At 40.1% G+C, this 26,307-nt stretch overlaps 2 protein-coding genes across 6 annotated transcripts in view; one reads left to right on the forward strand and one right to left on the reverse strand.

The window, feature by feature from the left end:
- Window positions 1–315: 315 nt before the first annotated feature.
- Window positions 316–10,591, reverse strand: LOC133993164 (eIF5-mimic protein 2-A-like). Of its 2 annotated transcripts, none has more exons than XM_062432031.1 (12): window positions 10,575–10,591; window positions 5,864–5,937; window positions 5,152–5,328; window positions 4,754–4,848; window positions 4,596–4,661; window positions 4,292–4,427; window positions 2,980–3,089; window positions 2,562–2,732; window positions 2,074–2,220; window positions 1,700–1,838; window positions 1,290–1,412; window positions 316–1,025 (listed from the first exon to the last, which is right to left on the reverse strand). In XM_062432031.1, the coding sequence occupies exons 2-12, from the start codon at window positions 5,925–5,927 to the stop codon at window positions 994–996; spliced, it is 1,260 nt and encodes a 419-aa protein (XP_062288015.1). In that variant the 5' UTR covers window positions 5,928–5,937; window positions 10,575–10,591; the 3' UTR covers window positions 316–993. The 2 variants fall into 2 exon arrangements, with proteins under 2 accessions (XP_062288015.1, XP_062288014.1); XM_062432030.1 differs by lacking the exon at window positions 10,575–10,591 and adding an exon at window positions 6,795–6,926.
- Window positions 10,592–12,420: 1,829 nt separating this feature from the next.
- myo1b (myosin IB) overlaps window positions 12,421–26,307 on the forward strand; it is a 60,072-nt gene continuing 46,185 nt past the window's right edge. For 3 of the 4 annotated variants that reach the window (XM_062431137.1, XM_062431134.1, XM_062431136.1), the window contains exons 1-3: window positions 21,678–21,684; window positions 21,793–21,939; window positions 24,458–24,573. In XM_062431137.1, coding sequence (XP_062287121.1) covers window positions 21,682–21,684; window positions 21,793–21,939; window positions 24,458–24,573 — 266 coding nt within the window. In that variant the 5' untranslated portion in view covers window positions 21,678–21,681. Of the gene's footprint in view, window positions 12,721–21,677; window positions 21,685–21,792; window positions 21,940–24,457; window positions 24,574–26,307 lie in introns of those variants that run through there. The other variant, XM_062431135.1, reaches the window with a different exon arrangement.

Consider the following 26,307-nt stretch of genomic DNA (forward strand, 5'->3'; position numbering starts at 1 on the left):
ATAACATCTTGAATCACCATATCACTTTCATTTCTGCATGCTTCACTGAACCATAATTACCATAGTAAGTAGGATAGAAGTGCAGTGAATGAGATCGTTGTTTGCACCTCAGGTCATGCTAGCAGGCTGCCTTTCGTAATTACTTGATTAGGTGAGGCTAGACGGGACCAACCAATGGACATTTGAGTGTGTACAGGTTGATCTGTGGCACAAATGATGGATTTCTACATGTATGTTTGGATGCTTATGCATGATTTCTCACACTGTAAATTATTTGACATGACTAATTGCACCCAGCAATAATAAATACATCAGTAATGAAAACCATTTATTTCCATTTCTTTTAAAAAGTCAAACTGTGTGGCAAAGGAAAAAACAGAAACAAACTGCAAAGCATTTATGGTTCTGTTACATAAAATGTGAAGAACAAAACTGTTAAAATTCCTTTTTGGGGGGGCATTGCCACTGTCACCATTGCCATTTAAAATGGCATCGTCCGTCACCGATGATAAAAAATAATCTAAAAACAAATTCAAAGTTGTCACGTAATTGGCAGAAATGTAAAATTAGGTTAGACAAATTTGGCTTTAACAGGGCAGAGATATCGTGGCTATACAGACGGACCTCTGGCAAACTTGAGTGTCAAGAGTTCCATGACTAAATACTATAGCTGTGAAATATGCCTTCAAACTGGCTAATTTTAAAGAGAATCGTTTAAAAAAAAAATCCCCCTTTGTTACATGAAAGGGGTTTCAGTCTATTTAGCTAAATGTGGCACTGTGACCGGCTCCTGAAGGAGTATAAAGAAGAGTACAAGTATTGAGTCAGACTGAAAAATATGTCTAAAATTAAAACAATTATTACTACAACTATTAAAGCCCTTGATGAGGAGGTAGAAGAGAAAAATGGGGGAGAAAAAAAACCAACGGTTCTATTGCATCTGATGCTATGTTGATGTAAAAATACAAAATCAGGATAGTAGTTTGAGGTTTCTCAGTCGGCCTCCTCTTCCTCAGACTCGGACTCTGGAAAAAAGAAAAAAGTCTGTCAGCACTTTGCACAAACATCTAGATACATTAAGCATTACCACCAATGATGCATTAATTTAGAAGGGGGGCAAAAAGCGAGACATCTTGGAAGAACAGTAGCTCGAGGGACAAATACAAAGAATCAATCAGTTGTATCCATTTGTAAGCAAACCCACCCTCTTTGGCAAATTTGGGATGTTGAACCAAAAAAAAGACACTGACTGAAAAATACAGAAAAAAAAATGAGGGCGAGGTGCTTACCTTCCTCTGCACTCTTGAGCCATTCAACAAACTTTTTCATCTGTTCAAGGAAAACGCTCTTTCCTTTGGCTGAGTGGGCGTCATTATACCACTTCAGAATCGCTTCCTCACTCAAGACATCCGCTGAAAAACAAACAAAATAAACATTTAAAAAAAAAAAAAAAAAAAAAAAAAAAAAAAAAAATCTTAATCAACATGAAGCCAACAGCACAGATGTGTACGCAGGTGCTTGATATACAAATGTCGCCAGGCAGGTTGAGGACATCAATCAAGACAAACTTTTGGCTATAATCTCTGGCCATCTGGCATCATTCACTCGTGCCTACATAGCTTCCCAATACAAAAATCTACTTTTTCCAGAAATTTTGAGGATGGGGAAAAAAGGAGCCTCATGGACAACAATAAGTTACCTTTGTAAAGTAGAACAACTATTTTCTGGAAGGTTTTCATGAAATGGATGTTGTCATAGCAGTACTCCTGGATCTTTAGCAGGAGAGTGAGTTCAGAGAGACCCTGGGATGTCAAGGCCTTCAACAGTGGGCTGTATTGCTGAAAATGTACAAACAGGGAAAATTAAGACTTGTTGTAGAGTTTAGGAATGGTAAAACTATTCCCTTAATGCTTTGGTAAAACTATTCCCTTAATGCTTTCATTAATTCTACTTTTCTGATGGTTAGTAAATTAATTATCCTCTCTGCTAAGTTCATCTAAGTTCTGTTAAGTACATCTCTTATTTCTGAGTGTGTGTTGTCGGAATAATGGAGCCATGTAACGAGGGGGTCACCTTTAAATGTTTGATGGCTTGTTCTGTGACTAGCTCCTCCTTCTTGTTCCACTCCACGGAGCTCATTACACTGGACCAAATTAGTCCAATCATCATCTGCTCGGAGATGTTGTTCTTCTTGATCTCCTCTCGTATGTTGGCGATGATCTGTAAGGCCCAAGCCCAGAAATGAACTCACATTATTGGCATAGCTGGCAAACCACGGCCAGCATATGCTGAGGCTTATTGCTTATCAAATCCTGCAGACGTCTGAGGTATGAGAACCCTGGCAGGATATAGAGGCTTGCGGCAGCCGATAATATGTTCAAGTTGACTGGATTTCAGCAACTTGTCATTGATTCACTGCATCTCTTTCTGCTGCACTCCTCAAGACAAAAGGCGGTAGAGGTTAAGAAGTAAGCAACTTTAAGTGCCGCCCCCTCAGTGATGTGAAAAAAAAAAAAAATGTTGGACCCGGTAAAAGAAGCTGAAAAACTAACAAGGCTTACATCTTTGAGGGGGTCCCCGCGTGACATCTGCTCCTCAAGCTCTTTCTGCAGCTCCTTTCGGGCACCTATGGACTGCTGGTTTCTGGCAAAGTCCGAAATCTCCTTGAGGCCTGCGTCTGTGAAGTACTTTGAGAAGTGCTCACAACTCCGCTTGTTGGCAGGGAAGAGCTCCTGAAATAGCACACAGTCAAAGCTTGAGACGGATCCTGCTCAACAGACAAGACTTCTTTAACAATTAAGACACCTTTGTTCATTCATTGCCTCAGTACTGAATATCAAAATCTACTAAATTAACAACCATTAACTTTTATTTCCACTAAACAATTAAAAAATGTTTGCGCATGAGTAAGGAGTTTTACACTATAGAGCATAATGCTTCACCTGGACCTGTTAAAATTACTTGACAAGTCATTCTCACCATGAGCCTGTGTTCCATGCCAACTTTTCGGAGACTGCCAGCGACAGAGTTGATGTCCTTCTCAGAAAGCCAGGATTTGAAGAGTTTTACAGCGAAGCATGTTGAAACACCTGAACAAATGCATTCAAATGTGAGTCAGCTGTTAGTAACAGACCTGCCAGGATAACGTTAGGCCTTTGATAAGACATCGGTAAACACAACAACTCCAAAATGCAATTAGACAGGTTTTAACTGGAAAAACGATGCATGTGTCAAAGAATAAATAAAACTGGTGTGGACCAAAGGCATAGAAAATAACACTTATATTAAAAGAAATACAATATGATTTCAGTAGAGCTGCATCGATTATTCGATCGACAGAAAATGAATTGACAATTATTCTGATAATGAATTAATAATAGATGATGAATAGAAAAATGCCAACATATCTTTGGGTTTTGGACTTTTAGATGGGACAAAAATAAAACATTTTAGTTTCCATCTTGAGTTTTGGGAAACCATGATTTTTCACCATTTTATTGACCAAACTACAACACGATCAATTAAGAAAATACTCAACAGATAAAATTGATATTGAAAGCAATTGTTAGTTGCAGCCTTAGGTATCAGTCAACACAGTTTGAAAATGTGAAGTGGACAAGATCATTACAGAGCTCACTCCCAGGTGTAAAAGCCCCTGACACATCAAACCAAATGTCAGCAACAGAAACAAAAAGTCAAGTCATCATTTATTACAACATGGCTAAGTAACTCTGCTAGTGGCATCATTAATCACTCCTCACATTTAACACTGTCACTGTATTTATTCCTGCTTTCCAGACTGGCTGTGAAGATGTTGCTGAGGCCACTTTAATGTAAGTGATGGGGACAAAATTCACAGTCCTCAATTTGTGCAAGAATGAATCAGCTGAAGCTAAAATGAGGCTTCAGCAGTCTAACACAAAGAAGGGAAAATTGTAAAAGAATGCAACTTTGGAACATACCCACTTGACTTGACAATCTCAGACTGCTACACTGATTTAACAAGGACTTCACTGCAATTCTGTCAAAGTGTACCGATTTGTGAACCCTTACTGGGGGTTAGAAAATCTTCATACTCTCAGTGAAACATTTAGGCAGATATGATGATGTAAATGTATGTTAATTCACACCTCAACCCTTAAAATGTTTGATAAAGGCGAGGAAGTCTTCAAGAAGACATTAAATTATTCAAATCTGCTTATTTTAACACACTCCAACTATTTTTATCTGTGGACCTCATCTGCGTAACAAAACACAACTAGGAAATCCTACAAGGCAGAAAAGTGCGTACCTTCTTTGACCAGGTTCTCGTTGAAGAGGCTGTTTAGAATGGACGCAGAGATATTGCCATTAGCCAGCAGAATCCCTGTTAGCATGGCCAGCTTGTTGCGCTCAGACTCTGTGAAGCCCTTGAGAAACAGCAGAAGCTGCCAAAGAGCAACATACAGTATTAACACAATCCTGTAGGTCAGACATATTTACAGACTTTTTTTTTTTTTTTTTGATTCGAGTTATAATAAAATTGACAAGAACACAAAACCTGAACAGGTTTAGGACTGTGTTCCTTTAAAGAAGCCTCCAGCTAAAAAACAAACCTTTTTGATCTCCTCTTCAAATCCTTTTTCCAAATATTTGTAGCGCCTGATGAGCTTATTGAAGACCTAAAGAAAAGAACTTTTTTTTTAATACTTACTAGAATAGATTTTTAACTTCCCCGCAGTAACATTTACAACAGTTCAAGACTGAACTTCACCTGCGCATATGCTTGCATGGTCTCCATGTCCTCTTGTGCTTTGAAGAGACAGAACTCTGTGCGGGTCATGTCATCTGCCATGGATCCCCCCGGGGCTGAAAAACATATTTAAGCATTACCTCCAGAGATATGGACCCCAAGAAGAATAGTTAATGGGGATCTGAATAAACTAAACTAAACTAAACTGTGCGCAATTTTGTTTCTATGATTGCAGAAAAATGAATGGATTTCGATTTTAGTTTATACCAAAATCCACACACAACTTCCACCACTTTTTGGCAATTGTCAGGTTGATGATAATGCTCAGCTGTACAATGGACTGACGTTGTTTTAATTGCAACTTTTACATTTTTTTTAATAAAAAGGCAGAACAAATATGATCGAGCCCCGCCTCTTACCCAGCATTCCACCGGCCACCAGGATGTCGAATAAAGTCTCGGCATAGCGTCGGTAGTCAAGCTTGGCACCAGAGGCATCAAGGAACTTTGCGACAGCTTCCAAATCTGTGCCAGTTTGGTTCAGACCTTGTACGATGCTTTCCTGAAACTGGGAAGGGTCAAACCTCTCCTTTTCATCTGTTGAAAAGACAAATGTTCACTTAAGTTTAGCCTTGCAACTTACATATGATCTTATGACATTATGAATGAAATACCAAAACATCATAAATAGGTCAAACATTAGGAGATTTGCGAATTGTCTTCCTTGTATGTGGTATTGGAGTTAAGATCTACAGGTTAAAACACTAACACAATGCTGCTGCTTTACTGTGTGTACTTCATCTTCATTTGGTACTGAAAAACAAGACTCCTTCATATATATTTATTTGCCACATAACAGTTTGGGCCAAGTTAAATCCGGTTGCTGTACACATCATTTAGTGGCTGACACTGGCGCCTACCATATTGAATATATGATTGAGAGTAAAGTGGTGCATGGGAGTCATGTGTACACCCAAAATCTGAGGGTCAGCAAAATGAAAGACAAGTAAGCAAGTTTTCTTCATGAAGCCCTGTGGAGACCTAATGGGTTAGACTGACAGGATCAAAGACTATAGAAACTTTAATTCCACTGCGCAGAACTGTGTGATGTCTTGAAGTTAGTGTCTCTCACCTCTTTTTCGTGTTTTGAATCGTTGGCCTGTTAGTGTAGGCTTCTGCTGCCTTTGATTATTCATAAAAAACACTCTGGAGAACACAAAGAAAAGCAGAAATACATCAGCCCACAATTATAATAATCATCTGTATCTTTCCCATCTATCCATTTAAGGGTGGGTGACAAAAAATGGCTTTTGTTAGGCTGTGTAAGTGGCTGAAAATAACAGTTTCAAGCCATCACCTCCTCCTGAGGACACTGTGGTCGTTTTTAAATGAGCATTAATCAAATAATTGTACACTGGAGTCAACGGTGGGTGTACTTCAATGCTTATGTATAATCACACATGCAGTATAGGGTAAAATAAACCAGTCGGTCTACTCATACCAGCATTAATTTTAGTTCACGTTAACTATTATCATGTGAATCTAACAAACGACATGACATTAGTAACATATTTCTAAAAGTAATCGTTAGGTTAATATTTGGAAAAAAGAAAGAAAAAAAGACATACAACGGTGACAGTCCTGAGCATTTCTAGCTAAAGCCAAGAACAGCCACGCAGGACTTCAGTGAACACCGGTGTTATGTCGAAATCTATTACCCCATCGATATGTGTCTCCCCTTCTCCGTAAACCCCAAACAGTGGTCTTCTGATGTGTTTAACCCACATACATTCTATGGTTTAACCTAAACCCAAGTTCACTTTAACCCCAACCAGCTAACCATAACCTAACTCCAACCGCGGCTGTGAGACACAACTTTAACAGGAGGGGAACCATATTTGAGGGGGTAACATAATTCGACATAACACCGGTGTAGTGTTAGCTAACTCCAGCCAGCTTCCTTTTATGTTCCTGGCGTAGTGCCTCAATAAGCGTAAATCTATATATATATACACACACAACCACCGCTAAATAATATTGAAATGCATCGAAAAGCCACTCACCGAAGTCCTTTTTATGAACAAAAACAGTCCGTGAAAACAGAAAATTATATATATATATATATATATATATATATATATATATATATATAATATATATTTAGGACAATCAGTTCCAGACAGTGGAGAGGAAATTATAGCACCAGCGCATGCGCATTAGGGCTGAATTTATTTGGGTCATTACACTTGTGTTGGCGGGGGGGGGGGGGGGGGGGGGGGGGGGGGGGGTATAGTCCACAAATGGCTAAAAGTTGACAAAATTGCGTCAGAGTTTAACAATAATGGCAAATTTACCAGCGATATGTTGTATTTCGTGCATTATGATTGTTCACTTATCTGTCTGTGATGTTTGCAGGAGTAATCTAACGGCAATCTTTGTAAATTAACCCCCCCGTGACTTTATATTTCCCTAAATTAACGGTCAGGCAAATGGGCTAGTAGAAATGTTTCAAACCCCCTCCCTTAAAAACTGTTATAAAATTACGCAGAAAAGTGGTTTTAATCTTCAGTATTGAAACGCCAAACTGACCCCAGATTTGGTATCATCAAATAATCGGTCAATAAATCGTTGCTATCTAGATTTAAGACACAGGAGGGGGGTGTTGTGCTGTCGGGTCTGTCTTTGGGATGAAGGGAAAACTTTCATGCTGCGTTCTAACTCAACTCGTAAATCTCAGCTCTAAACTTCTTTTACTCAGATAAAATTATATGTTTTTAATAGGGCCCCACCCATACTGGATTTTTTGGGTCCGATGCCGATATCGATATAAGGGAGGAAGAAAATATCGTCTGTTAATCATATAATACATACATAGACACACATATATTGCCCTCAAATTTGGTTACGAAACACTTTCGACAAACATATATGTAATAGAGGCATGTACAGTTGAAGAATAAATTATAGTTTTATAAAATTACATCAGTGCTCTGAAACAGTAAACTTCACTTGGAATTTAATATGTATGTATTAAACTTAAATTAAGAAAAAAGGTTCAAATATACTTAAAATGCAGCCTATAGGCCTATATTTTTAGAAAAATATATATCGACACACCGATACCGATATATCTGTGATAGGCCAATATTGGCCGATATATTGGTCAGGCTCTAGTTTTTAGCAAAGAATTGCAATTGGAACTTGACAATTTCTACAAAAGCCTATTTACATACGCTAAACAAAATGTTCCCTAAAATCAATCCAGCTGCCCATCATTCATTTATTAATTTTCCAGAAATGTGTGTATTCAAGAAACACATACAGCATAGTAGGCTTATAGGTATACTGCTTTAATCAATCAATTAATAACTCAATCAATAGTCAATCAAACTTTATTTTTTATTCATACAGTTTAGTGCAGTCCAAAGTGCTTCACAGATGACTGACAAGCCAATAAGACAACTGAAATAGATAGATAGATAGATAGATAGATAGATAGATAGATAGATAGATAGATAGATAGATAGATAGATAGATAGATAGATAGATAGATAGATAGATAGATAGATAGATAGATAGATAGACAGATAGATAGATAGATAGATATATATAGATATAGATAGATATACTTTATTGACCCCAAGCTGGGAAATTACAGTGTAGCAGCAGCATTACACGGACACATAGTGGCGATACATATACTACGATATACTAAATACGGTAACTATACATACTAAAATAGCAAAATATAAAGAATAGGCTATACTAAATACGGTAACTATACATACTAAGATAGCAAAATATAAATATAAAGAATAGGCTATACATAGTGAAATAAAATAGATTTTAAAAAAAAAGAAGAGAATAAATAAAAATGAAACAACTTGATACAAATGCATGCGAGGAATACACATAATGGAAATGTAATTACATAGAGTTAAAAGTTATAACAGTAGTAATAGTAAAAACAGAGTGATATACATTCTCAAAGTCTCTTACTTGAAGTTGTTCACTTTTCTTATGACAAATACTAGCATGATTTGAAGCTTACATAAATAGTCACAGACACATTACCAGGTGATAGGTATGATGTTCTTCATTCTTCATCCCATTCCTCTGGCATTGACGCAGTACAGTCTTCAGCCCAATGACCCAATTCATGTCACCTCCAGCAGACATCAGTCTTCTCTGTTGTCATGAAGGAAGCTCCTACCTCTGTCATCTGCAGCCTAGCAGACCAGCTGAAGCTTCTAAAGCTAAGGTGTTGCTTCAGACCTCTTCATTTGTTGGTCTCTTTCATCCTGAACCTCCTCAAGGATCACCTTACGCTCCTGCTGCAGTTCCAGCTCCCAGCTGTGGAGGATGATTTCCTGCTGAGCATCTTTCACTTTATGAACACTGTTCAGAGTTGTTTTAGGGTGGTTGCGGATCATCTGACCTGTGTGATAAACTTTTTTACCATTGGTATTCCACCCCTAATGCATTCCTTATACTCATTATCCCAGTCAGATGGCCCCATAGGGTTGGGAGGTTTTTTGAGTTACTTCAACAATGCTATCTGAGATCTCAGTTAATCTTTCGCCCTCCAGGATTAAACTCTACTATGATCACATTAGCCCTGTTTTCACTGCGGGAACTTAGGGGTAATTTTACAGGGCCGGGGCCGTTGGTGCGTGTCTCCATAGCAGGAACCTCCCCAGAAGGACAATTTCCCAGAACTTTTACAGGGCCTAAGAGAGTCCTTGCCTCGGGGTAGGTACTCCGTTCGGCCAATAGTTTCGGATCTGAGCAGTGCCATCTTGAAAATTTCAGGTGCATGCCCTGAAAAATAAAAACACGGATTCTACTTATATGGGCATCAGGAGGGGCATGAGGGGGAGTGGGGGAGGTTGCGAGGGCTGGATCTACCACAGTCTACACCGGCAACCTGGTGATGCTAACCAAGTTAGCTGTTACGACTAACTATAACCACAAAACTGCTATGTTCACAGCTATTTTCATACAGTCTATCTGTCCGCCCTCCTGAACCTGTGAATCAATCAACCTGTCAATCACGACGTAGGCACGCCCTAATGCATACCCTGCTTTATTGTCAAATATAAAATCAGGGAGGCCAAAATTTCACAAATGAACATCATACTGCATTGAAGAAGGCTTTAAACTAGCGATTGAGACCATAAACACATTTTGAAAATGTTTATTAAACTAACGTTAGCTGGCAGAGCACAGCAAACTCACAACGCAAATGTGTATGAATTTCACCATCAGTCAAATGTTCAAGGGATAATTCACTCCTTATCTATTCACCACTATGCGGTCTTGTTTACCAAGCAAAGACTTGGTGCCACTCTGGAACCGTTTTTCTGGCGAGAGCCAGTTTGTTTGTCTGTCGAAACTGGAAAACCCGTTCCAAATTAAGCACTGGCCCAGAACCAGCACTGGAACTGCTTTGGTGGAAAAGGGGTGGCCTAGAGGACTGAGTGAGAGGACGTTCCTGTAAAGGTACCGCCTCCTAAATTTTACCAGGAACTTCCTTAGTGGAAATGGGGCTATAAAGGCGTCATAAATATCCCTTTACCCTCTCGCAAATTTCACACACACAATGTTATCAAGAATATAACAATAATAATATAACGCGTGTATATAGTATAATTTGTGTGCACATCTAATATATAACTACATCTAATCTTTAGGCCTACATTTAAACTAGTTTGTCAATACCACACAGGAATTAAATGACTCTGGGACCCAACCAGCCAATACCAGACAGGAATTATATGCGCTGGCTACCTATAGGTATCAAACACTTACTATAGAGCAAAGATTCATAACCCTGTACTCACTTATCAAAGTAGATGGAGCGCAGTTTTCTGACACCTGTGCATGACGTCAGGCGGGATCCTGTCCTCCCTTTGTCGGAGCTGAACTTTGATTCTTTCTGCAGAACCCCACCGGCAGTTAGCCTTCAGTCGAGACCCAGGTGTCAGTCAGCGAGTCGTTCTAATGAACAACAAACAGTTTCAGCTTTTTATACTGTAACTCCTAGTGGAAATTTGAATAAGAGAAGGCAATAATGTAATAAAGTAACACAGTAACAAAGTCATGAAGTAATAACGTACAGAAACCAACCAAAGGAATACTGATAACCTTTGCTGACCCCCTACTAGATCAGGAACTGTATGTTTTACTACCAGGTGTCTTATCTGATTTAACAAAATGCCTGAGGCTTAGGCATTTACAAAAGTTAAGACCCACACAACACAAAAAATCCCTCACATTGCCCCCTTTTGACACAAAGTGTCAAACAAATATTTACACAACACCAATGACATCACCATGTAAAAGGGAAATTGGAAAATTGAAATACAAAGGAACGAAACATACATTACTAAGAAAAGAAAACAACTTACAGAAAACTCATCATACAATATGTTCTCCTCTAAATCATTTTTCCTGAATGGGTTCCTGGAGCCCATTTTGGCATGGAAGAGGATTGTGGATTATTGTCACTGGATGGCTCAAATGATATTTTAAGGTATAATTGTGTCTTTTTCCCTCCAACTACAATGCCCAACCAATACAAAAATTCCAAACACAATCGGAGCACAGATACATACAGTACCATAAGTTTGGACACACCTTCCCATTCATTTGAATGAGAAAATGTGTCCAAAATTTTGACTGGTACTACTGTATATGACCGACCATGATGCCCTATGGGCCTAAGTTGTCAGTTCAACTTAAAATGTAACAAAATAAAAACATTCCAATTCAAAATCAAAATAAAAACACTCAATCATTATCACAGTCTGAAGTTGTCAGTTTTCCCACATGACTGTACAATATTAGTATCCCAGGTATACTACTGGTTTAGTTCAACTGTGTAATATGTAAAAAAAATTATATATATATATATAATTTCCCCCCCACTTTAAATCTGTGCAATAACAATATCAAACTCAGGTATATTATCACTCAACACCAATATTACTTTTGTACATATTGATACTATTATTATTATTTTATCATATTTTCTTCAGCTATTGTGTTCATTGCTTTTGTACTTATTATTTATTCTTTTTATGGACACTCTTCTATTGTTACTGTTCACTTTGCTGCTGCAATAATGTAAATTTCCCCATCGTGGGACTAATAAAGGAATAGTTTATTTTATCTTACCTCACCTTATCTTATCTTGTGCAATATTATTGTTTGCAATATGCTACACTTTGAAACACGTTGAAGCACTGTTTGTGATTTTGTGTCGTGTATGTTTTGTTGTGCTTATTATTGTATATGTGCAGCTGCACCTGGCACTTTTAGCCCAAGACAAATTTCCTTCGGGGAGAATAAAGTGCATCTAATATAATCTAGTCTTAATAATAATAATGATGATAACAATAATACTAATCATCATAATGAAAAGTAACACACCAAAAGCATATAACAGACTAGAAACTAAAAAATATACAGCATAGAAAAACAACACTAGAAAATATATGACACATTATTGATGTGGTTAACATCTTCACTCTCAGTGTATAACGACTGTGGGATGAACAACAGTAAATCACGTGGACAAAAAAAAAGACATCCTAAATATTTCCGACGGCACTCGAACACATCACAACCCCACCCCCCTCCCACCCTACCCCACCCCACGCTGGAGGTGATTAGCAGACGCTGAACTAACCCAGAGACGCCGCTCTGGACGCTCCCTTCTACCCGGCGGTCTGTGCTCTCTCTCAAGCCCCATCCAGAGCTCCCATTCAAGAGTGCTGAGATCCAGATGAGAGCCACATTTCAGCTCCGACATCCAGCACAGCAGCACATAGGCTCCGAGTCAAACTAAAAAAAAAACCAGCGGGGAAGAAGAAGAAGGGCTTCAGAGCCACTCCAGACTTTGGAGAGTCACCTCTTGGGATCCTACTTTTGTCTGTGGAGTGGATTTAGGACGAGAGAGGGAGCAACTTTTGCGGAGATAAAGAGGCAAGTTTGACATCTTTTTGTTGCGTGGCGAGGTGCTAAAAACGCGAGTGCCTTTTGCTACAATTTGAGTTAAATGTTTCACTTGCTGTAACTGTTCTTAAAAAGTTAGTTTTACATTGTCTTTAGACCGTCTGCTTCCCAAACTCATTCATTCCTCTTCACCTCTTGCAGGGAGGGGGTTGGGATTTTTGTTTATCTTTTCCTTCGTGGAGGAATTGTAGCGGCTGCAGGGTAAAACTGTGAATATGTCCGAGCTTAGTTGATCTATTTTATATGTGAGATCATCCAAATGAAAGCTTAGTCAGCGCTGTGAATCATAAGTACGGTCGCTAATTGCCTACATCTGCTACATCGAGCACCATCTTTGTGTTTCAAGAGTCAAACCACTGCAGACCCAAACGGACAGGGCAGAGGCAGATGTGTCAGCTCTGAAACAAACTCATTCAGGAGTTCAGGCTTGAAAAGTTTTGGGTTTACTCCGCTACTCGGAGCACAGCAGCAGAAAGAAAAAAAGAAAGAAAGAAAGCCAGCTTTGCAAAAAGCACAGCTGAACAATGTGTAAATGTACAGCTTAAATCAGATATGCTGGGATAAATGAACACGGTGAACTCTGGTTTTTACATTGGAGTAGTTCAAAGTATTACAACCACTACTTCTCCACACGTTTTAGCTGACTAAAAGCATATTCTGACACTATGATCTATGGATAAACATGGATATGGTATACAGAAAAAGATCACTGTCAGCTTAAAAAAAGTGGATAAACTGTGTGAAGGTGGGGTTTACTCAGTGGACTCAGGGTTTTAAGACATCTTAATGTCTCCGACTGGAATAAATTACAGCTCAGCGTGGAATGCATGAATAAAACTGTTCACCTCCTCTGAGAAACATCCCAAAGTTCCTCATGTCAAAGTCGAGCTGCTTTTCTTTCTGCTGGCGTCCCCTGTGGCATCCAGCCTGAAACCCATAGGATCAAACAGGAGGAATACCTTATGGTAGCGGTGCTCAAAGTGGGGTTCGGGGACCCCCAAAGGGGCCCTTGAGGGGGTTTCCAAAGGTTCCCTAGCAAAAAAAGGGGAATAATTTCAGTCTAATTTCATCTATAAGTAATACAATGATGGAATTTATAACTTTTTGGTTTATGGGTTTCATACTTTAATCATCTAAAAACAAAAATCTTATCAAATGGGGGTCCGTGGACTCATTTGTGTCAGGTTAGGGGTAGTAGCCTATATTGTTGCTATAAAACAAATCTATACCACATATAGCCTGTAGACTACATAAAATAATGACATCATAGGAGAAATGGTGCTCTACAGTCAACCCATTGAAACTCTCTATATGTGCATGCATTTAAAAGTAGTAGTGTTTTTGATGCATGCAATGTTTTTGTTAGTGTAGCCCACTTTAAATAAAACAAGCAAGTTTGCATTTTCTAAATGGAAACAGAAACTCTGATAATTATTCAAACCTGTGACTCAAGGCCTGCAGAAAACTGCTGATTGTACTCAGTCTAAACATAAAATTGTCCTTGACTTTGACTCAGATTTTTTTCCCTCCTTTTTTATGGCATTAAGTAGTTGAAAACCAAAACCATGAACATTTCCATACAGTCTAAAAATAACCATGCTTCTGAATTACTGGTCCTGGCTTAATTTAAAACTGATTCACAGCATAATTTTAGTCAAAATCCTTGTTATACTTTAAATGTCACATGACTGGCTTTGATGCAACACTGTTTTTATGCTCGAGTCTGTTGTGAATGCTCCAGTTTTTCAACTCTTAATTCCATTTGTGAACTCAAAATCCCAAGAGGATCAGATAAGACCGTCTTTTATAAATCATGTGTTTCTCTTTGTGGTTTTCCACAAATATGTCCCCGCCTCTGTTGGCCCTAGAGTCCCAGTCGGAGGGGGAAACCAGATGGGAACTTTATTACCTGCTCTGATCAAACAAACAGTGATGTAAGACGACTGTGAAAGGTAGTGTGTGTGGGGTAAACCTTCAGTGCTGTAGAAAGACTCCTGGAAAATATAACAACCGTTTAGCTCAGACTTGGAAGAGGGCAGCGTGTGAGTCTGTTTGAGAAATTGCCATTGTAGTAGCTCCCCTCTGCGTGAGCTTGTTAACTTGCAGCTGCTTTTTCTAATGTGCCAAAAGCGTCTTGGTGAACACCATCGGGTGACATGCTCTGATGTAACACGGTGTGTGTGTGTGTGTGTGTGTATAAAGGACCAAAGTCCCACAGCCAGGGCCATGGTGATGAATAGTGTTTGCACTTGTCTGCCCGTGCAGCTTAGCGTATTGAGGCGTGCGTCTTGTGTTAGCCCTGCATCACAGAGATAGACAGGGGCACATGTGCTGCTCCACAGACTGGACAATGAAAAACCTTCAGTAGCTTTGCTTTAAAAGAGGATTTCCTAAACCTAGGCTGCATGAAAAGGCCTGTGGATTAGTTGCATTTCCAGTTCTATACCTCATCAGCATCAAAGGTCTCAGTTGTGAAATTTTCATGTTGTATTATATTAATTTGAGACTGAGAGGAGTCAAAATCTCACATGCTCTTCAACTCAACCATCCTAACAAACAACTGTCACCTGTGCTGTTTGATTCCACCTGTTCGACTTGATTGCTTCAATTCTACGTCCTTTTGTCTCCTGGTGGAGCCAAAGTAATAATACTGTACATTTTGATTCAGCTCTTTGTTGCTTTGTTGAGTCCAGGACAGCTGCTTTCTCCATTCACTCTATGAAACCAAGCCAGGCCAAGTGTTTGACTGCCTGTTATGCAGACGGTGCAGATCCTGCTAAGACAGAGCAGTCTGGGGGGAACATTTGTGTGTATTTATGCACTACAGTGAGAATTTGTAACCTTGCAGGGTTCTCCTGTGTGCATTTATTTAATAGCCGACATGTGGTTAAGTCTCTTTAGAGCTGTTGTTAGCGGTAAAGTGCAACATTGCGAACCCAGAGGATCGAGAAAAGGAGCATTGAATGCATTTATGGTAGGTGGCTTGACAGAAATTGGATATATTCAACAGAAGAAAGTGACACTTTCCTTTTATGTGGTGCAACTGGAGAGTTTTATATGGCGGGCACCTTCATATTAGTTAGTGTTACTAATGTTGCCATAGGGATTGTATTTTTCACTGAAACTCCTTATTGATATTTTGGTCTGTAACTTTAGATAGCTTGAAACATCCTCGCTTAATTAATTTAGCCACTTTGCAGTAGCATATCTTGAAAACGACGTGCTCTCATCAATTTCTGTCATGCAACCCACCATGAATCAGCCCTCAGCCCCATAGGTTGGGTTTTCTGTAAATCTCTATGTTGCCAGCCTAAATAGATTAAAAAATCAGGATGCAAGTGTCATCACCACAGTAGTGAGTGTGTGCTCTGCCCAGAGGAACCTGCCAGTGTTGGATCCTTTACCTCTCATCATTTTTAAAGCATTACTCATTGGCCGTGTGGATAAATACGAGCATGCTTTCTGTTTCGTTGCTAATGGCTCTTAACAAGACTCAAACTGTTACCTCACATTTCTGTTTAGAGCTGCCAACAGGAAAAAAAGGTGCAGAGATTGAGAAGTTAATTGCCACCTGTTTCATGATGCAAGTTGAAATCAGCAGTAGAGGCTCATAGGTTATGTAATGCAAGTCACTCTTATTGTGTGTTTACTGCTGAGGGGAATAAGTATACACTAAAGGAAACTGTCTCAAGCCTCATTGCGTATATAGAGGAAGCAGGGTATGCTTCATTTGTGGAATAAATAAATGCATACAAGACTAAAACTCAGTCTTGTAATGCAGATGGAAATTCCTTCTGACATTATTCATTCATGACTAAATAGGCAGCCATCAGTGTGTTTTAAAAAGATGAATATTAGTCAAAATCATGAACAAACAAGTCCACAACAGGCCTGTGTCATCGTACGTTTTGACATGTCTGTTTCTGTGCATGCTGGCTCACTGTCATGCTGTGACCCTTAAAATACATCAGGGCCATCATGCTTTTCTATGACACAACAAAATTCTGTGAAAATGGCCAGCTGTCACCACACTTTGACTCAGATAATGCTTAAATCTCATTGGTGCGTGGACATGCATGACATCACCAGTTTCCAACAAATCAGCGAGAAGAGCACAGTACAAAAAGTATGGCGATTTCACATGTGACATAACCAAAACTGTTTACTCTGTGATCATGCCCTGCATTAGTACCTCATTACTCATAGTCAGAAAGAATAACAAATGTTTTCAGGGCCTTAAAAAAAAACCCGAACACATCCGTTCCGATCAGTCTGGTCCTGTTTTCAATCACAGTTTATCTCCCCAGTGAATTAATGATGGTATGGTTTAAAACTTTGGCATCTGGATGTCAACAGTAGGCTCATGTTTTGCAAATCTTCTCGTCTTAACGTCTCCCTGCAGTTTGAGCTGAATTGCAAATAAAGTCTAGTGTTTGTTTGGGTTGCAGGTTTATATTTAACCAGGCCGGATGGCTGTGAGGGATTTAATACTCACACTGCTACCCCTGTTACTGAGAAGGTCTCCGTTATCTAAATGTTGGCACTTTTCACATTAGATGGAAATCATTTAATTGAAGTAATTAAGTGCGCGATATCCTTTTTTTTTCTGTTCGGCTTTTCGTGTGCCCACAAGTGGAATAACCGCCAGTTAGTTTGTGTGCCAGCCTGTCCTCGCACACACTCACACAGATCAGCACCTGGAGCGGTGGTAGTAGAGGACTCTGGATTCATGGTCACTTTCCCAGGCAGCAGCAGCAGCAGCAGCAGCTTGCTCTCTGCTCATCTAAAACCTCTGTCCTCTCTGTCCCGGCCTGCTCTTTGGCACAGACCCACACCCCTGCTGCTGATGCTCCATTAGGGAAGGGTTTTTAATCTCCATCATTGCCAGCAGGCTGTGATATTGTGACTCTTCTGCCCCGTGACAAGGCCAGCTTGATCTGCAGGGAATTTACAGACTATTACGCAGCGTAATAGATTTTATTATCATTTTGTTTGCACATAGACGCCGATGTGTTCTCAAACAGCCGCTCCCAAGGTGGAAATGATGCCAATCATCTCTCGGTGTAGCTCACACAATATCCATTAACTTCTTCACAGACCACATGTCACTGTAGAATCTGAGCTTGGATTATTGATCATGATGGAAATATTAATGGCCACTCTGAGCTACATTTAAAATATATATAGATAAATAAATTAAATATATGCACCTTGTGTATTGGCTCAACTCCCTGTGTTTTTACTATTTGTTGTGTGTTTTTCATGTGAGTGCCCACACGGCTGTTGACCTTTTTGGGTAAGTGACTTTTCTCCTTGCTTAAGGGCAGAAAAGAACACGTGGCCTGAGTCTAGGGTTTGTAAATAATATATGTACATTTAATGGTGGTTTTCTTTTCATGATTCCTCCCCCCCCCATAGCTTGATCTGGCTGGGAAATCTGGGTCAATGTCAGAGGCAGGAAGCGAAGCGTGTCTCATAATATCATTCCCAGCCCACCCATCACTATCAGACTTTCAGCGATGAAATCTCTCGCTCGTATTTTCATCTTCTCACGTTGAGCAACTTAGCTCTTGTAAAATACCGTGCTTTAATCTGCTGTATGGTGAAACTCCAATTTAATAGTTAATTCTGTGACGTGCAGTATTTTGTACGTGGGATCAAAACAGTGACTCAGTTTTGTCCTTCTCCTGACATTCAGGCTCTGCAGGCTTGATCTTACTGGCATGCTGCTTACTGCGTGACACTAAGAAGGTGACGGGTGTCTCTTTAATGGAGTGCTAGTGTCAGGCATTAAGTTGAATTTATATTGATGATATAGCTTATGGAGGATGGCAGATAGTTGCATCAGGATGCGCTACCAGAAAGTAGTTTTATAAATGGAAAAAATCCCATTAAACATCTGTGCATTTGGCCATGCAATTCAATTACTGTCTAATAAGTGTTGTAAATAAGCTACAAATAAGTTTAAATTTAGATACAGCTGAGATGTTTTGAACACACACTGATGTTTGCCATGCTTTTGGTACATAAAGTCAACATGTCAATGTGCTGCTGAGGTTTTGGAGAGTGTGCTAAGTGAAGGTAACATGCATCCAGACAAGAGTATTTGAGCATAAGTTTTGCTCCATCACTGATTCATCAGATTTAGATTTGAGATGAATAGTAAGCCAAACCGTGTGTGTGCTTGCTGCCCCAACATGCATCAGAGAGATTGATAAAGCGGGACACTTCTAATCCAGTTTCTAAGTGTAATTCGCTAAAGGGTCACTCAGGGTTCATTTTGATTTAGACTGATAAAATTAATCTATTCTATCATACAAGGTTGACAGCTGGTTTGTTGTGGTTTTTTTTTTTGTTTTTTGTTTTTTGGAAGGACAAAGAACAAACCGTTTTTTCCTTTTGCCTTTCACGAGTACTTTGAAGCAAACCACAAACAAACAGTTTGTAAAATTTGCCATTACAGACTGATTCTGTTCCTCATCTCTCTACCACTCAGCAGTGAGGATAATCCCCAGAGTTTAATCAAGGCTGTCAGGTTTTCTCTCATTCTCTCTCTTCGGATTCAGTACAACATTTAGCAGCAGGCAGCAACTCTTATTAATGGGATTGTTTCACTGGCTGCCTGGAAGCCCCTTCCAAATCTGGGGTAGTGGGTTATCAGCAGAGGAGCTGAGGGCATCGGGCATCCAGGCTGCAGACAGATGCAATATGTTGTTGGTCAGAATGTCGTAGGCACTCAGGCGATATGGACACATGGTGTCCTCCCCCAGGTCAGTGGAAGGCTTCAGCATCTGTTTTCACTGAGGAGGAGGAGGCGGAGGCAGAGTCCTTTACGCTCTTGTTTGTTCATACCAAAGAGTAGACTCAGCATTTTCAGTCCACGCACTAACTGTCAGGCAGTGGGTTTGCAGAAACTAGGTAGTTAACGACTTTGTAGTAATTGGTTTTACTGATATTGATTGTGGCAGGCTAATACAAATATAATCTGATGCTCGGGTTGGCCAGTATTCAATGGGGTCATTGTCTTTAATTTAAATGTATTTACATGGACAGTATGAATGTAAGACTAAAATGATTACTGAAGGAATTTGTTTTTAATTGCATTCATGGAATATGTCGGTGAATTCCAGCTATTCATAAGGGAGCTCTCAGGACCATGAATGTAAACAAACAACTCAGTAGCCTATGAGAAATTCCATACTGGCAGTGTGAGGAGAATTCACAAACCAGCCGAAATGAAATTGAGGAAAAGGGTAACGGAAGAATCAAAGCAGCACAACGCAACTAATGCGATGCTCAGTTCTGTGAAGAGCAAACACATAACCCAGGAATGCCATAGCAAAGCAGCAGCATTATGAAGTCCCGTAGAAAGATAACATATGGTGTGAGATCACAGAACAGGTGAGCTCCGTTTCATCTCTGCAGAGAATCAGTAACTATGTCGAGAGGAAATAACTTGATTTTAAAAGTGCGTTGCAGACAACCAGAGCAGCTGGTAGACACGGGCCTTCACTAGGAATGTATTGGCACAGTGCCATCATACCCGGTACTGGCACAATTCAGTAGTCGGCAGACACAAAGTAATATACTTTGCTGGATTGCATGTTGACAACAAGCAAATATCATGTGTGAGTCCTGATTGAAGCCGTTGGCATCTTTACAGCATCCTAGCCCATTCAAAATGTCTTAATTGCAAAATAACATCAATCTTTTTGCTACATTCTTCCCCATCTGTCTTGGCCCATCTTTTAAAAAGTTTTGTGTTCGTGCTCAGTGTGAGAGTGAGCAGTTTTTAGAGCTTGATTCTTGCCTCTACTAAGTGCCTGGCAACTTCTTTATAGGCCAATAACATTGTGCCCTGCAGGGGGAACAGAAGCCAGGGGAAAAGTGAAGTGGAAGTCTACCCAGGGAATCAATTTTCCGTTTCCAGGAACTCATGCTGTTCCTAAGTTACTGCTTAAAGTACATCTGACAGCTGATGGAGAGTTATGCCTTGTGAAACAAAGTTAGGGTTTTCTGCTGAAATGTAAGAGCTTTACGTCGCCCAGATGTGGGGGTGTCTGCGTTTTTGTTTTGGATCACATAAAACCTTTCGATCCAGTTGTTAGATTAATATGCAGAAAAATTTTGAGAAGTGTCAGATGTTGGCCAATTTTAGGGCTTTCTCTAATTTCCACTTGCACCGCTGCTTTATTGGTTGAACACATGTCTAAAACATCAGAGTGCATCATAAATGTGTAGCCTTGCCATATTTTTCATTCAGCGTCAGTCAGTGGCTGTTTCTGGTTATGCAGAGAGAGACGTCTATACTATGTGAGCAGTGAACAATGGTTGACTACATGGCCTCATCTATTGGCCCGGTGTGGACAGTCTGTCACAACAGCAGACATTGGGTTTTTTGGTACAGCAAAGCCCTGTATCCAGGCCCTGAATGTATCCTAGGCCCCTCTTTTATCTTCAGCCCTATAGCGTTGGGATTACTGTCCCAAAGGCGGTGGGACGCAACACTGGACTGAAAACTGCCACCCCCAGCAGTGTTTTTGTCTAGGTGCACTCCAGCCTAGATCCTTTACCGGACCCAAATATTATATTGCTGCAACAAGCAAGATGTGTGAGGGGTAAAAAGAAAAAAGAAAAGGCAATGAATTTGGGGCTTTTTTTTTGATGTACAAAACACCCAGTATTGGGAGCAGATTCCAGCCGAGGTCAGGGTCAAACTTCTCTTTATGTAATTACCTATGGGACATTCTCACATGCCACAGGAGAACAAGACTGAAGAGCCAATCAGAAATCCCCTCTCCTCCCCTGGAGTCTAACCACTGCTGTACAAACATGTCCGCTCCAGAGTTTATTTGCATTAGCTAAGTTTAGGACTGTTTATTTACCGATCAGAGAATGTCTCTTAAGACTTTGCCGGAGACCTCGCAAATAATGGCCAACAAACACAATAATGGCCTCTTAGGTGTAATTAAGTGCTACCTTTCTTAACCCAATGCACAGCATGGTTCATGTGTCTCTTCCTCCTTCTGTTTTTCTCTGCAGGGGGGGACACCGGCAGCCAAAATGGAGGTGAAGACGTCACTTCTAGACAACATGATCGGGGTAGGCGACATGGTCCTCCTAGAGCCCCTGACTGAAGAGTCATTCCTCGAGAACCTGAGGAAACGCTTTGACCACAGTGAGATCTACGTAAGTATCAACCAATTAATGTTCAAATAATAATTGTCTTGTTATAACTGAACTTCATCCATGTAGAAGAAGTGTTGTTCTGGACCCTTTTGCTCATCCATAACAGCAAAGGAAAATATAGAAGTATTCCCTAAGGAAACATGCTTCTCATAACTCTATTGTTCCACCATTCACTTGCTCATTTTAGTCCTGGCAACAAAAGTGGCACAGATACAGAGACCGCAGTAACCAGCCAATCAATAAATCACATCACAGTGGAATGTAGATGATATATTTTAATGAGGCATGAAATCCTCTGCTTGAGGATAAGGAGGGACCGGCACGCTGGCTGCCTATTCATCGCTAGAGGAAGGGAGTTGCTGAACTATCATCCCAGTATCAGACGATTGGTTATGGGCCTTTATGCTCCGGCACTCCAGGATTCTTCAGCTCTGCAGGTTTGCTGCTCTTGACATCAGCCACAATGATTACAGCCCTGCCTCAGTTGCTGCTGGCTCACAGGGCTCTTGGCCCAAGGGATGATGTCACCTCACATAGAGACGATTGCCATAGCAGCGCGCTGGATATTTTCTCGAGATGCAGCCCACATCCTGCTGAGGAACGGGAATGGTGTTTTCACATTTCTGATGCCCTCAATTTTCTGTCCTAAACTATAAGCTCAGAGCTTTTTATTTCCTGCGGTGCTGACCTAAATGTTTTGGCAGAAGTTAAACATGCGCAGTTGCTTTTTAAGATTATTTAAGAAAAAAAAGAAAAGAAGATGATCTGCTTATGATTTCCTTACACTGGTCCTTTTTAGTTTTTACATTTCTACTGTTACCTTTTGATTTAGTACTGACTGCGAATGAAGTGAAAATGAAAAATAGCATTCTCATGGAAAGGTAAATAACATGGTACTAATTCTATAATGGAGGCATTTCGGTGGCATAAGCTGCACCTCAAGAGTGATGACCAGGAAAAGCTCTGAAGCCTACACTTATCCAATAAATCTGTGGTGTACAATCCTTGCATGTGAATGTATTTTTCCCTCATGTGCCATCATTCTTTACAAATGGCCCCAACCCCCACCCCAAACTATCATATGACAGCTCACAGCAGAAGAAACATGGCTTTGTTTTCCAGAGGGACAGTGCATCATGTATCCAATAACACTCCGGAAAAATCAAAGAGAACGAAAATTACCCTCTTAACCATTGCCCCACGTCTTCTGTCTGAAGCTTTCTGTCGTTTGATCGAGAAGAGTCAATGGAAAATTTTAGTTTCTCCAAGTTTATTTAACTCCTGAAGCTCTCTCCGTTTCAACAACCAGCTCTTCTTTTCCTTTAAACCAAAACTAAAGCAGTATGCCTCACTTTAACTTACAAGATTTCTCCTAATGGTGTAACCAACAGTTTCACAGTCAGCATCAAAGTCTTTTTTTTTAGTGGCATGACAGATGAAAGAGATTAAGATACCGACATATGTTTTGTACATAATTACTTAGGTTTCCACCCAATTTTTAATTAACCAATAGCCTTGACGCTAAACGCGTACATACTAAGTCCACATATTCACATTTTTTTTTTAAACTTACAGTCGCCCCGATACTGTCTTGCACATATATTTCCAAACATTAATTTTTAATGTTTTTTATGCTTTCTTGCTTTTGGTCAAGAGAAACCCTCATTAACACGTGACACTAGTTAGAATGCACACACTCTTTCCCTTTTGTACCCGTCCTCTGCACTTCAAAAAGGCTCATCCAGCCTCCAGTGTGCTATTGAACGAGAGGCTGTGGGAAGTTGTGGCTGTGGTTGCCACGGGGAAGGCCGTGCTCCACTCTTGTCAGAGTGGGTTATGCAACAGCCATTACCGTGGAGAGCAAAGAAAATGTTTCAGGTTGATGTTTTGAAAAGTGCTATCCAGGCTCTGTTTTGAGCGTAGGAGGATGATGATGATGATGGTTATGTTTGGTTTCAAAAATATCTGACAAGTGCTATCTGTTGAGCAGTGCCAATGTGAGTGTTATATAAAGGTGAGAACATGTAAGCAGTGTCTTCTATGCATTAACAGATTTTTGATGAGAAATCCACTGCTGACATGCTTTATCTCCTGCATTTTAATAACTGTGTAACTGACCACTGTTTAATCATTTTAAAGTATTTTTTAGGGTGATTGTTTTGCAAATACCAATATCTAGGCCTTAACATGAATACTTGAACAAGTGCATTCACTTAAAACCCTTTAACAATTTGACCTCGTCGCAATCTGTGTTTACTGCCCAACCCAAAAAAATCTATAAACATTTTTTTTCACATGTCTCCTGATTCACTTCAGGCATTGCATGTCTCAACACTGTATTAGGAATACCCAGCAGGAAAAAGCTGACATAAGCAGAATTCCTCCCATCACTACTCAACAATTAGCACTCCAGTAGATAGAGGGGAGGAAAAGCTGTTGGAACCAGTGTTGGTGTGAAGCTGACAAATGACATTTTGGCGTCAAACTAACTGCTAATGTTTTTTTCTTCACCCTCCAGACATACATTGGCAGTGTGGTGATCTCCATGAACCCCTACAGGTCCCTGCCCATCTTCACGCCAGATAAAGTGGAGGAGTATCGCAACAGGAACTTCTATGAACTTAGTCCACACATGTGAGTCCATCAATCTGGTCTTCTCCAAAAACAACTATGTTTTTATTCGTAGCTTGAGGCTCAAGCACTTTCGCAGTGAGGTTTTAAATTGATATTCTTTCTTGTTTTTGTCGGTGTATCAATGAACAAGCGAAAAAGACACTTCAAATAAGTCGTTTCAAGGCTTTGTGAGTCTGAATGTGTTGAGCAGGAGCTGTCATCTGTCTGTTGAAGATACAGTGTGTTGCAAACCTCTGTAAGGATTATCAATTTGGAGCCAGTGACTAATGGGGAGGGGTGGGCGGGATTGAGATCAGAGGGACCCTGGCTCTTGCGCAGAGAGTCAATCTGGTGCTTCTGCTGGCCATTCAGCGCCGTGGCACGCCATCTGTCCATTGGCAACATTAAGTCAGTGTTGCTGTGAGGCTGCCAAGATAAAACAAAGCCCAACACTCGTCAATTAGCCTGCTGTGTCTCTAGGCTGCAGCTAAAACCCTCAGAGAGACCAACTGAAAGAGCGAGAGTGCCCTTGTCCCAGAACAGACATACTCCCTGCAGACAAAAGCAAGCATCTTGGCTCTACTTTACAGCCAGCTATACAGAACTGACATGACACAGTTTCACATTGTTTCGCCCCTTTTTTCTCCTCTTTTTGTTTTGTTTACCCCGGCCCGTCTTTTCTCTCCTTCTTTTGTATAGTGCCTGGGACTACAAGTGTGTACAAGGACTTTTCCTCACAGTCTTCTATTTAGGACGTTGTCCTAGTTTACCTGTTGAGTTATGAGGACTTTAAACGTCCACAACAGATTCCCCTTTTAAAATAGAAATTCAGTTTTCGCTATGCGCTTCTGTTGGCTTGAAGCTGTTCTCTATTAAACACAACTCACAGAACAGACATGCTCACTGATGAATATCGTACAGCAACATGGTGGACAGAAGTAAATCAGCTGTCAAGTCTTTTCTTTAATATTTTTTCCATTGCGTACCCTGGAATAATAATTATAAGAACAGCGTCATTTTAAATAGTTGAGTCCTGTATTGCAAACCTCCTGTAAGGATTATGAATTTGGACTCTGGGGATTTATAAGCCTCATAATTAAACTTAGACTTGAACACGAACATCAACATGCTACTGTTATATAAAGTTGGTAAATACTGAGGCATTTAAAACAAGTTTGCTGTCATGCAGTGGACAAGCATTTTTATGAATGGTCCTTGCTCTGATTACAACAAGACAATTTAAACTTACCCAAGGCTAAAGGCTAAATAGCTGGCCATTTGTCAAAGGCATTGCGAGATAATTTTCATACCATACTGACATGAGCATAAACTGGTGGCTGCCTTTAAAAAAAAAAGACAGTTATGTAAAGTATGAAAGATCTGTACGAGCTAAAACATGAAACAAAAAAACACTGGTATGATCGTATGAAGCTAATTCAAAGCGCTTGACATATAAATGATACTACTGCTTGGTGTTATATGTCTAGGATAGTTAAAGTCCTAAAATACATGCTGATTCAGAAAAATAGTTTTTGTGTTCGGAGCATGACACTCAATTACCTCTCTGGTTTAGATGTCTGAGCCATTTCAAGTGATTTGTCTGTGAAACCACAGAGCCAGATTGAAGGAGTCATGGTAAATCAGAACAGCTAAGATATCCAACATCCTCGTCTGTGCAAGCTCCGCTCAAAGCCGTCTCAGTTTCTGCATCTCTAGTGATAAGATGACCAGGTTGCATTGGCAAAAAGACTTTTC

Source organism: Scomber scombrus, chromosome 13 (assembly GCF_963691925.1).
Source record: "Scomber scombrus chromosome 13, fScoSco1.1, whole genome shotgun sequence".
Lineage (NCBI taxonomy): Eukaryota > Metazoa > Chordata > Actinopteri > Scombriformes > Scombridae > Scomber > Scomber scombrus.